The following is a 13,283-nucleotide window of genomic DNA, read 5'->3' as shown; positions in this document are numbered from 1 at the left end:
ACAGTGCTCTGCCTACATGTAACATGTGCAGCCCAGAAGAGGGCATCAGATTACATTATAGATGGCTGTGAGCCACCATGTGGTTGCTGGGAATTGAACTCGGGACCTCTGGAAGTGCTCTTAACCTCTGAGCCATCTCTCCAGCCCCAAAGCTAGTCTTAACCTCAGCCTGCAGAGTGAATTCCAGGATAGCCCAGGCAATACAGAGAAACCCCATCTAGAAACAAAACAAAACAAAACAAAACAAAGGAAAAGGCATCATTGCAAATCCTTGGCTTGCCTAGAATTTATAGAATTCCACCTCCCAAGGCCTGACATTAAAGACAAGTGGTCTCTTGTTGGTGTAAGTACTATAATTTGAGTATCTACCTACCTACCTATGTATCTACCCATCCACCCACCCATTTAGTTATTGACAGAGACTCTTATATCTCAATCTGGCCTCAAACTGACTTCCTTTTAGTGTACATTCATTCTTAACATAATCAGTATTTAACTATAAGGCTGGCAACTATTCTTTGCTAAGGATCAGACAGTATATTTTGGGCTCCCCAAGGCCCATATATGGTCTCTGCCACAACCTCTTCTCTTTGTATTTCATGGCTTTGAGTCACAATTTGCTAACCTTGTCCTGCAGCATTCTTATCTTATCTTACAGCTCATTGTATTATTCTTTGGCATTTCTCTTGTTCACTGTTGGTTTCTCCCTATCTGTGGAATGTTTGTTAAAATTTTTGCTGTTATATATATTTGGTTTATTTATTACCCTTTGTGACATAGTGTAATGAAGTCATTTTACCAAGTTTACCCTTTGCCTTTTGATTTGGTTTTCTTTTTTTTTTAAAGATTTATTTATTTATTATTATGAATACAGTGCGCTGTCTGCATGTATACCCGTAGGGCAGAAGAGGGTATCAGATCATGTTACAGATGGTTGTGAGCCACCATGTGGTGCCTGGGAATTCAATTCCAGGACCTCTGGAAGAGCAGACGGTGCCCTTAACCACTGAGCCATCTCTCCAGCCCCTTGATTTGGTTTTCTTTATCAGTGTTTGTAGTTATATTTTTTGTTTTATATTATTATTCAGTAAATTTGCATATTATACTTTTGGGGGGTCATTAAAATACTGGTTTTTACCTTCTGACTTAATAGTTGTAACATGGATATTCTCTCTCTCTCTCTCTCTCTCTCTCTCTCTCTCTCTCTCTCTCCCTCTCTCCCTCTCCCCCTCTCCCTCTCTCTCTCCTCCTCCCTCTCTCTCTCTCCCTCCAGGGTTTCTCTCTGTGGCCTGACTGTCCTGGATTCATTTTGTAGGCCAGGTTGGCCTCTAACTCACAAAGATCCACCAGCCTCTGCCTCTGAGTGCTGGGATTACAAGAGTGTGCCACTCGCCCAGCTCCTCTTATTTTTCTCTTAATATGTAAACTTAGATAGATCTGGAAGTTATTTCCATGTGAGTTATATGTCAGTTTTTTTTGAGCAGCTGCTTTTTCCTCTCCATTATATTCCCTGAATGTTAATGTAAATAGATAACAAGTGTTATTTTAAATATTGCTCACTAATTTCTTATCTATTATAGAAATTACATTGGTAATATCAACATATGTTCACTTAGGAAACAGTTACAAAGTAGATAGTACATGGCTTGGTAAAAATGACTAAATGCTCAATAGAGAAGATGACTTTAGATTGCTTATTTGCTGGTAGAATGGTGTATTGCGTACCTCCCTAATTTGTTATGAAGTTTTAAGTATTTGGAATACAGGGTTATGAAAACATCTATGATGATGCTCATCCTGTGCTGTCTTTTAGTTCCTGCCTGTCTCTGCTTTGTACCATGAGAAAATAGGCAAGTCAATGCCTCATTCATCTGTGAGATCTTTTTTTTTTTTTCTTCAGAGACAGGGTTTCTCTGTGTTAGCCTTGGCTGTCCTGGACTCACTTTTGTAGACCAGGATGGCTTTGAACAGTGATCTGCCTGCTTCTGCCTCCTGAAGGCGTGTGCCACCGTGCTTGGCTCATCTGTGAGATTTTATGTGTGCATTTTTTCTTAAGATTTTAGCATCTGAATCAGGTGTGATGGCGAATGCCTTTAATCTCAGCATTTGGGAGGCAGATACAGACACATCTTTTAAGTTCAAGGCTACCTTGATCTACAGAACCAGTTCTGGGACAGCTAGGGCTACACAGAGAAACTCTGTCTCAACAGAAAAGAAGGGAAAAAATTTTAGCATCTGTTTTACCATTTATTGTATCAATTTATTTTAAATTAAATTAATTAAAAAAAAAAACAGGGTCTCTATGCAGTTCGGGCTGTCCTGGAATACTCTGTGTACTAGACTGGACTCAGACTCCCTGATATCTGCCTGCCTCTGCCTCTTGAGTACCTGGATTAAAGGTGTGCTTCACTGTGCCTACCTCTAAAGATTTAGTTTTTAAGTTTTATGTGTATAGGTGTTTTTATGATGTATATGTATACATGCGTGCCTGGTGCCCTGCAGATACCAGAAAAGGGCATCAGATTCTGGAATTGGATTTAGAGGTGGTGGTGAGTCACCGTATGTGTGCTGGCAACTCAACACAAGTCCTCTGCAAGAGCATCAAGTACTGAGCAGTCTCTGTAGGCCTTTGTCAACTATTTTGGAAAGCATAAAAGGATTTTCCAGTTTTCTTTATTTTATACTAATCTGCAAGCATTCTACTTATGCAAAAAAATAAAGATCTTTCTTTTTCCTGGTTTTGATTATATTATGAGCTCCAACATATTTTTTTGGTTTTTTGAGACAGAGTTTCTCTCTGTAACCTTGCCTGTTCTGGACTCTCTTTGTAGACCAGACTGGCCTCAAACTCACAGCAATCCCCCGGACTCTGCCTCCCAAGTGCTGGGATTAAAGGCATGTACCACTATGCCCGGCTGCAGGTGGTGCTCTTAACCATAATTTTTTAATTAGCATACTATTTGTAAGTTTTTTTCTCTACCACACCCACCACCACCACCATTTTTATAGCTCTCTGAGTAACAGCAGCCATTATTAGAGTTTTCACCATTTTGTTCTTATAACTTAGGATGTAGTACTTATTTACTACAGTGTGTGCTGTGAGCGGATGCCTCTCTTTAAGATAACAGGGGACTGTGAAAGGTTTTTAAGGGATGAAATAACTTACATTTCAGAAAGGTATCTTTTATTTGAACGCTGCATAGTTAAGTCTTTTTTTTTTAAAATGATTTTTATTTATTTATTATTATGTGTACAACACTCTCTGCAGGCAGAGGAGGACATCAGATCACATTGTAGATTTTTGTGAGCCACCATGTGGTTGCTGAGAATTGAACTCATGACCTCTGGGAGAACAGACAGTGTGCTCTTAACCACTGAGCCATCTCTCCAGCCCAAGTCTTGATTATAAACACGTAAATAGATGACTTTATTAGATTATAGATCAGGTTAAAAAAGCCAACCACAGAAAGCTTTTTGAACTGATTATCAAGCATGCTATTAATATTTTCTGTCTTTAAGCCTTTACACACACACACACACACACACTCTCTCTCTCTCTCTCTCTCTCTCTCTCTCTCTCTCTCTCTCTCTCTCTCTCTCTCTCAAATCAGGGTGCTTGCCTGCTTTTGAACCAATTAGATGTGGTTTAGGCATATGATTTGTTAGACTGTAGTTGGTTTGTAGGTAGTTATGTAGATTCAGAGCACTGAAAATGTAGTATATATAGAGATTTGGACAGTAAGAATATGGTGAATAGAAGAAATGGATTTTGGAGAGATGAAGTAGTAATAGTTGATAGAATTTATTCATAGTGAAGGAGAACTGAAATAATTTTCTTTTGAATAATTGCTAGTTGGCAAATCATTTAATCAAGTGAGAGAAAAATGAGAACTGCATGCTTGGAGTGAGTAAATGAGTTTGAGCTTAGAGGTACTTAGTTGGAGTTCCTTAGAGAAAGAGCAGTTGAATGTGTAGGTACCTAAATCTAGCTTGGGGTTTATTTATTTTATTTTTTTGAGACAGGGTTTCTCTGTGTAGTCTTGGCTGTCCTAGACTCACTTTGTAGACCAGGCTGGACTCAAACTCACAGCGATCCACCTGCCTCTGCCTCCTGAGTGATGGGATTAAAGGTGTGCGCTACCATACCCGACTATTTATTTTTATTTTATTTGTAGGGGTTTTGTTTTGGTTTTGCCTGCACCTAGAAGAGGATATCAGATCTCCTTGAAACTAGAGTCATAGAGGGTTGCTAGCCACCATATGGGTGCTGGAAATTGACCCATTTCTTCTGTTAGAGCAGTCGGTGCTCTTAACCACTGAGCCATCTCTTCAGCCCCACTAAGTCTATCTTGGAAGAAAATAATAAATTAATGTTTGGGTATAGCTTTGTGGGAAGGTGCTGGCCTAGCATGCACAAGGCAGATCCTGGCTTTCATCCTGAGGTACCATGGTTCCAAGAGAGAAAGAGAGAAAAAGTCAGGAGTACAAGTTAAAGCTATGCAAAGAATAAGATAATTTCCTCTGAGTGTATGAGACAAGAAACCCGGAATCCTGGAAAACGAATATTGAAGCCACGAACAGAGAGAATATGAAGTCGATAGGTAGGAAGAAATACAATATCAAAGACATAAATTTTATCCAGCAGGGATACACAGCCAACTGGATATGACTGATGTCAGTAATTCCAGTGGGAAATTGGGATCTCAGTGAACTAATACTTGGTTGTTAAAGGAGAACAAGTTAGGTAAGACTTAAAAACAAAACAGGTTTGTAAAGGAAAGGTGAATCTTTGTTTTATAAAAGGCAAACTACAGCATATAGTTATGCAGGGTAGCAGGATAGCTAAATTGATTTTTATGTTTACATACTTAACATAATGAACCTTTATTAAATCTATGTTAGTGCAAGAAAATGGGATTCTAGGCCGGGCGTGGTGGCGCACGCCTTTAATCCCAGCACTTGGGAGGCAGAGGCAGACGGATCGCTGTGAGTTTGAGGCCAGCCTGGTCTACAAAGTGAGTCCAGGACAGCCAAGGCTACACAGAGAGACTCTGTCTCGAAAAACCAAAAAAAAAAAAAAAAAAAAAAAAAAAAAAAAAAAAAAAAAAAATTTAAAAAAAAAGAAAATGGGATTCTGGGACTAAACAAGTTAAAATGAATGCTTTGGTCTCATCTTTGCAGAACATACACTATAAAAACTATAATCATCATTTTCATATTTCTTTTTGTGCTTACTAATTTGTGAGTAGCTTTTTATACATAATGACCACCAAGCCTCACCACAATTATCTGCAAGGTGAGTATTAGATTATTTTATATATAGACCAATAATTTTTTGCCTGTAACTTTAACACAAATAGGTTTGATTCTGAAGTTGGTGCTCTTTTCTCTCTATCGTATCACCTTCTTTCTAACCTAAGATGGTTCAAGTTTAAGCCTGCTGTTTCCTTAGGTGTCAGATAGGGATAATATCATCAGAAATGTTAAATGAATACTATTGTAACATTACCTATATTTTGTTTGAGAAAGAGGAAATGTATTTGGTTGAATGGAAGACAGACCTTATAACTGTGGTCATCCTCAGTACTGTCACTTGTCTAAACAGTTTCTTACTTTTTAAGGTGGTGTCATGGATACAGAAATGTCTGAAGATACAGACCACAACTTAACTCCTACCCTTGCCAGCATGTCTTATGGAGTGCCGAACCAAACAGGATCTGAGAATTCATTGCTGGATGAAGATGATTATTTTTTGAACTCTGGGGATCTTGCAGGAGTTCCAGTCGTTAGTAGTGACAATGAGGATGAACAGGATTTTAGTTCAAAGGACAATCTTGTTTCTTCAGTTCATACTGATGATAGTTTGGAAGTAGAGAGAAGAGCCTCTCATCATGAGTCAGACAATGAAAATGAAATACAAATTCAAAATAAATTAAAAAAAGACTTTCCTAAACAGTTTGATCAGGTTTCTGTCTTTAAATCAATACGAAAAGATTTTTGTTTAGTAAGAGAAAACAGCAAAGAGACATTTTCTGGAAAGGAGAAAAATAGAGACCTAACTTATCATGAACGTGAAAAACGGTTGGATAAACCCCATAAAGGTTTGGATTCAAGGTTGAAAAGCAGTTTTTTTGATAAAGCAGGTAATAATTGTTGGAATAGAACCATAAAACACACTAACAAAGTACGGATAATCAGGCTCTTATTACTCTTTATGTTAAGTGAAATATGAATAGTTGTAAACTCCTTGTAAACTCTTATTTTTACTTTCTCTTTATTCTACAAAGTGATTGAGTTTCTTCCCATAACATTTCATTGTGCTGTAAGTGTTTGAAAATAGCTCTAAACCATATTTTTTCCCTATTTCAGTTGGAATATTTGGATGAGAAGGCTAGATACTTATATCACTTGTTCAGATTCTTTGGTTGAACATTAGAATCTGAAGTTGGATGTTGCGTCTTTGTGCTGTAAGCACTGCTTTAAATTGCTATCTCACCTATTAGTCTAAACTAGTCTAAGCTAGGAGATATCTAAATTTTCAGATACCTCCACCTGCCGTTTGAGGAGTTGATTGAAGTTCTTTGCACAGTGCCTCTTACACTCTAACTCCATTTCTGTTCTTCAGTGTGTCACACGTTTCTTGTATGCTTTTCTTTCTTGCTGTTTCATTTTTATGCCATTTTTCTCTCTGTTTATATACACCTGTAAAATTACTTTCTATCCAATGAAGCAGAATTCATAAATCTTTACTACTTTATAGTTATTCCTAAGAATGTTTTCCTTATCTATATTTCCATATAATTTTGTTTTATGCCTTATTATTCATAGTATTTGTTGGCTCATTTTGTTTCTGTTTCTTGACAGCCAGATTGTATCATATTCTTTGTATTCTTGGGACCTAGGTTTTTACGAAAGGATTGGAATCCTTTTCCAAATGTTAAATTGATGTTTAGGAAAGCAGGTACATCATGTTGATCCATGTATTTCTTCAGAAAATCCTAGGGTAAATATATTGTAGATAGAACAAACCAGTATGGTAAAGAAGGACAACTGTTTTGAGTATATTTTATATACAAGGCTGGGCAAGGATATTTTTAATTTCTAATATATGTAATTATATATATATACATATATATATATATATATATATATTAGTATCTTTTAATGGATGTTGAAATTCTACTAGTTCTTTTTCTGAAGGAACATGATGTCTAGTGGTAGAAGGGGTAAGACAAGGTAGACATTGGAGGTGCTAATGATGAGTTGAATAGCCCAAGACTGAATGTGGAAGATAAGATGGTGATAGAAGAGTTTGTCATAAGGCTGTGCAAGATTAAGTAACTGTTAAAGCGATTGCTTTTTTATGTTTGAGAGAGACAGAGTCTTAGTGTATAGCTCAAGCTGGCCTGGAGCTCACTGCAGCTCTCCTGACTTGTCTCCTAAGTGTTTTAAGTAGCAGGTGTGAACCACCATACCTAGCCTAAATTTGCCTTGTGCCTAAGTGCTTTGTGTTGGACTCTGGACCTTTGTGCATGCTAGACAAGTATTCTACCACTGAACCGCACTTCTAACTCAAATGAAATTCTTATGAGAGAGTCTTAGTGAATAAGGAATGTTCTATAGAGGTAAAGTTTGAACTGAGCATGTCTGGAAACTATAAATATTGGGATAGATAACATAGACCTGGTGAACTTAGCAGAACTCAGAGGAAAACAAATGCAGTTTTCAGAGCATAGTGAATCAATCAAGTTACCACTCTGTTTGAGCAAACAAAGGTGTATGGTAAGGGTGAATGGTAGAGGAGGCCAGGGTGTGTGGGACTTTGTATGAAACAACTACTACAACAACAACAAGTACTACTACTACTACTAGTTGTTGTTGTTGTTGTTGTTGTTGTTGTTGTTGTTGTTGTTCTTCTTCTTCTTCTTCTTCTTCTTCTTCTTCTTCTTCGTCTTCTTCTTCTTTTTCTTCTTTTTCTTCTTCCTTTTTTGTTTGTTCATTCTTTGGAGCCTAGTTCACTCTTCAGAGCATCTTTGTTGGAATAGAGAGATGATTTCAAATAATAGTTGTGTAGGTCATTCTTTATAAGATTTGTTATTCATATACATGTGTTTGTTTGTTTTCTTTCAATAGCTAATCAAGTTGAAGAAACATTACATACTCATTTACCACAAAACCCAGAAACAAACTTTAGGGTAAGTTTTCAGTGTGTATGTAGACTGCTGTTAACTGTGGCAAGTGTCAAAGTTTTCTTTACGTCACTTTGAAAACTCTGCTTGTGTTAAAGCACTCATTTAAAAAAAAAAACTATTATTTCCATAAGGACATCTTTGGAGACATTCTAAAAGCTTTGTCTTAGGTTCTTTATTTGCATTTGTTGTTTAGACCTATAATGCACCAGCGTTTAGGCAGAGGAACACTAATGTATGTCCATAGAGTTCGTTTCCAGTGAGCTTTTCTTTGGGTGTTAACCCTGAAGAGGAACAATTTTTAAATTTGAATACTTATTAATCGTTTATATTGTGTTTTAGGACTCCAGCTACCCATTTGCCAATAAAGAATCTATTGGTTCGGAACTGGGGAATTCCTTTGCATCAAATATTAGAATTAAAGAAGAACCTTTGGATGATGAGTATGACAAAGCAGTGGCGCCTCAGCAGGGACTACTAGACAGAGTTAAAGATGAACCTGAAAATGCTCAAGTAAACACTTCACCTTTCCCCTCCCTGTTTCCTTTTGTTCCACACACCTTACTCATTTGAAAGAGGAAGTGCTTAAGTGAAATAGTTTATTGACAGGATGAAAAGAATTTGTGATTGAAGCAACTTGAATTGTTTTACAAGGCTGTAGCAAGAATTACATGAAACTGTTCCTGAAGGGTAATTAAGGCTTTTAATCTTTGTCTTTTAATAGCACTATTGCTTTTTTGGGTATTTTAGTATAGGATTGGGAGACTGGTGAGTCTTTGAGCTTTCAAGACTGAGGCAGCAGATGAGGTTGAAGACCTAGGAGGAGGGTAGCACATGGGTTTGTGGAGTGACTTAATTCATAGAGGACACTAGTAAGCCTTTGCAGTTGCTACTAAGGAGGCCTAGGTTAGGTGTGCATTTAACTGTCTTTCAGGAGGATTAAGCTAATGGACATAATTATCTCTGTAACCAGTTTATTGGAAAGGAGGCTTTGGAGAGTGATTCATGATTCCAAGTTGGATATGTTTGAGTAGTAAAAGCAAGGGTACAACTGTACTATTTCAAGACTACTCTGGAAGTAAATCATGGGAATCCTCCAACAGAAATCGTACGCTCAAGTTAAGTTACTCATGTAGGTGATGGTATTGCAATGCAGTGGTTGGAATGGAAGAACGAAGATACATTCAAGGCTGTCTTACTCTGAAATGTAGGAAGGGATTTAAGCAATCAGTCAATAATAGTAGCAACTGTTTGATGGTGGTCTGTATTTTGTTCATGAATTCAGAAAGTGAAAAATAAAGATAAGATTAGCTGTTTCTGTGAAATAGTATCTAACCTAAGGAAGCTTACCTTTCCCTTATATCTGTTAAACTAGGGAGTTTGTGAATGAGAGACATGTTGGAAGAGTATTTTTCATTTAGGCTTCTTTGAGCAGGATTTCCCAACCTCAGCACGACTGATCTTTAGAGTAAGACCATTCTTTGTTATGAGGGCAGGTTTTGTGTATCACAGGATCTCTAGCATCTTTGGTTTCTGCCTGTACTTGGTGTTGCTTTCAGCTCTTTCCCTCTCCAGTTTTAACAGTCAGAAATAACTTTAGATATTGCCAGATATTTAGAGGGAACAAAATTATTTACTATAGAGAACCACTGTTTTTTATGAAAGAGAGAAAAGACTAGACAACTATAGAGTGTAAGATACAGAAGGAGAAGCAGGTGATTTGTGAAAGTAACTGACACATAATTACTTTTTGGAAATGGTGTTTTTTGTGGGAGAGGGCACTATGACCACAGGAGCCATGTGAGGTGGGAGACCATTAAAAAATAACAATACATTACACAGGAAAGAGAGCCTTAAAGGGAAAGAAAGGCTTCTCTTTAGAACCTGGAAAGGAGCTTCATTAAGGATAGATTAAAAGTAGGAGCAAGAGAAATAGCTGCCATGACATGATGAAGGGAGAAACCTAGAGAAAAGAACCTTCATAGAAATATCCCAACAAAGGAAAAACTGTGGCGTTTATATCTTTCCATGGGGTGGTAGAAAGTTTCATATGGCATGATTTCATTCAGCAGAGCACATGTGACAAGGACCATGGAAGACCAAAATTTAGGAGCTATTAGCCCAGAGCATAGCTTAATTCAGAGAGATCAATGAGGCATGTTCTATTCTTTTTTTAAATTTAATTTTATTAATTTATTCACATGTCTTATTTTTTAAGGCTGTAGGCTTTGACTTCTGAGGATGGCCATTGTTTTAAATTGATAGGCCCACAAGATGGATTAGAGTGGTGATAGACCTACCGAAATTGCATGAATATGAGTGCAGTTGGCTCAATGAAGGCAGCAGAAGGAATAGGAAAATATTTTGATAAATAATAGGTTAAATATAGTTTGTAGAAATAAGAGAAGTGAAAATCGTGGGTATCTGAATTAGGTATAAACAACCTGATTGAATGGCAGGGAAAATTCATGTGTTCTTCTATTCCTGTGAAAACTAAACATGTTGGCTGGGTGTGGTGGTACACACCTTTAATCACAGCGGAGACAGGCAGATCACTGTGAGTTTGAGACTAGCTTGTTCTATAAAGTGAGTCCAGGACAGCCAAGGCTACACAGAGAAACCCTGTCTCAAAGGGGGTGGGGGGGGGAGGAAAGAAAGAAAATTAAACATGTCTTTGTACAGGGATGATCTCTAATATCTCCATATTTCCCCCATGGACATGGAAAATTTCTAAGAAATCATGCTGACAGAGTACTAAAGGCTTCTCTCTCTCTCTCTCTCTTTTTTTTTTTTTTGTATATGTCCTATTGATCTGTCTTCATGATAAAGATTAAGGCTAAATAAGTGGGGGATAGAAGGCATTGGGAAAATTTTTAGTATTGTTTTTAAAGTAGAGCTTCTAGTGGCTAGCTAGAGAGAATCAATAGGATGAAATAGATAAAACTACTCTATCTTATACACTTACTCAAAATTCCAAACTGTGTTATAAGATGCTGAATATCTAATTTTATAATGATTATGGGGAAGAACTTCCTCAGTGGTTTACTATTTAATTGTTTGATCTCCTGAGAATAGACACTACTTTGGGTAGGTCCTGGTAGATAGAGGATCACAGAGTGGTCTTCATCCTATCCCCAGAGTAAAGCAGTCTTAGCACATGAGTGGCTGGAAGTAGGTTTCCCTGAGCAGTTGTTTCTGTTGTCAGTCGTACTGGTCCTGTTATGTGCAAGAAGTCCTTACAGAAGTCCTGCAAGGGAAGAGGCCAAGTTAGAACTCTAGATACTGGTTATTTCGTTTTCACTCTCTTCTTCCCCTCCTGCCCACAGTCTACTCCCTTCTCATTTCTCTATGCTTTTCCATACCCCTGCCCGATCATTGGAAATCTAGATATGTTGCTTTTTCAATATTGTGTAATACTTCATTAATTTTACTCTTTCTTCACAGACTAGAAGTAAGAATTACAGAGTATTATTTATTTGGTCTCATAAACAGTACTCATAATATACTCACAATTTGTGACTGTAGTCAGCCTTTTCTTTGATCATCAGTTACAGTGATTTTTCTCTGTGCTTAACTTTGTAGCTTTGCTTTCAGTGTGCTTTTTTACAGTTCAAACTGGTCCGTATATGTATTTGCTAATTCATTTGCTTTTAGTTACTTGTCAGTCATCTTCTTGCTTCTGTTAGCAGATGTAAAGCCATTGGCTTTTCAGTTTTACTTATTCTAATCCCATTGCATTTTACTATAGTATTTTCTGTAGTTTAGAAAAAAAATGTTGTTGATATTTTTTATATGTACTGTGGTATTTCATCCTCCTAACAAGTGTGTGTGTGTGTGTGGGGGGGGATGTGTGTGTGTGGGGTGTGTGTGTGTGTGTGTGTGTGTGTTCTCAATGTAGAGAAGATGGTATTATGTGTCTATACAAGGAAGCTAAATTTCATATGTTAAGTTAGTTATTCAAGGCTATATGACCAGGAAAGAATTGGTCTAGGCTTATAATCTAGGTTTTATTTTTGTTAAATTATCTTTTTGTACCTGTTTGTTTAAAAAAAAAAAAAATTAAAAGTCTAGGTAAGGCTTTCCTTTAGGACAGTCAAAGACCTGATTTTTCTATCTTTCCCATAGGATCTGAAAATTAGATGTCATTAATGTTAAAACCTTCATTTTTTTCTTTTCTTCTCACAGTAATAAAAAGAGAACTAATTTAGAATCTTTTGTTGAAATAAATGAAGATGGGAAAGCAAGTTGCCTAATTATTCCAGTAATGATTCCTAGACTCGACTGCAAATGATGGATGGAGCTTTGCTAGTTCTATCGTTTGTTTGGCTGCAGAGGATGTTTATTTTCAACATCATTATCCTGTGGTATTGATAAGGCCTTCTTTTGTGTTCAGCAAGCAAAAGATAAAGCAGTTCTTATTTTGACCTATGTTTTTTAGTTAGTTTTATTTTGTTTTGTTTTTGAAAACTTCAGGGTCCTCAGGTATTTATTTCTCATAAAGCATGATTTACTAGTCTTTGTTGGGGTAAGGCCAAACCAAGCACTCTGCCTTGAAGGAGGCATGAGCATTTAATTCAGTGTACATACACTCTTTTCCCTCTCTCCCCCTCACCTACCATGAGTAACATACACCACTTGCTTAAATAACTGTTGTAAGTGTGGGAAATGCTATCAGAGAATAATCAAAGTGCTCTGGAGACTGTTGATATGAGATAATGGCTATTAATATTTCTGGAGTTTTCTGAGATAAAATTTTTTAAATTGGAAATGTGCTTTCAAATATATGGATAGGTAAGTCAGGATAAGTCAATATAAAGAATAGTAGTATCTGCCAGGTGTGATAGTACATACTTTTAATCCCAACACTTGTAGACATGCAGGCTGACTTGTGAGTTAGAGGGCATCTGATTTCATAGTAAGTTTCAGTCTATCCAGGGCTATTCAATGAGATCCTGTCTTAAAAAAAGAAAAGTTTGGGCCAGGTGTGGTGGCGCATGCCTTTAATCGTGGTACTGGGGAGGCAGAGGCAGGCGGATCTTTGTGAGTTCAAGGACAGCCTGATCTACAAAGCGAGTCCAGAACAACCAAGGCTAC

General features: G+C 37.2%; 1 protein-coding gene across 6 annotated transcripts in view; it reads left to right on the top strand.

Annotated features, from left to right (window-relative positions):
• The window catches only part of ZMYM4 (zinc finger MYM-type containing 4), a 136,671-nt gene that overhangs the window by 62,585 nt on the left and 60,803 nt on the right, over positions 1 to 13,283 (top strand). For 5 of the 6 annotated variants that reach the window (XM_084786234.1, XM_084786230.1, XM_084786232.1 and 2 more), the window contains exons 3-5: positions 5,622 to 6,143; positions 8,134 to 8,195; positions 8,532 to 8,702. In XM_084786234.1, coding sequence (XP_084642360.1) covers positions 5,622 to 6,143; positions 8,134 to 8,195; positions 8,532 to 8,702 — 755 coding nt within the window. Of the gene's footprint in view, positions 1 to 5,250; positions 5,297 to 5,621; positions 6,144 to 8,133; positions 8,196 to 8,531; positions 8,703 to 13,283 lie in introns of those variants that run through there. The other variant, XM_084786231.1, reaches the window with a different exon arrangement.

Source organism: Acomys minous, assembly GCF_964271855.1.
Source record: "Acomys minous genome assembly, chromosome: 6".
Classification (NCBI taxonomy): domain Eukaryota; kingdom Metazoa; phylum Chordata; class Mammalia; order Rodentia; family Muridae; genus Acomys; species Acomys minous.
This window is presented reverse-complemented; position numbering and strand designations above follow the sequence as displayed.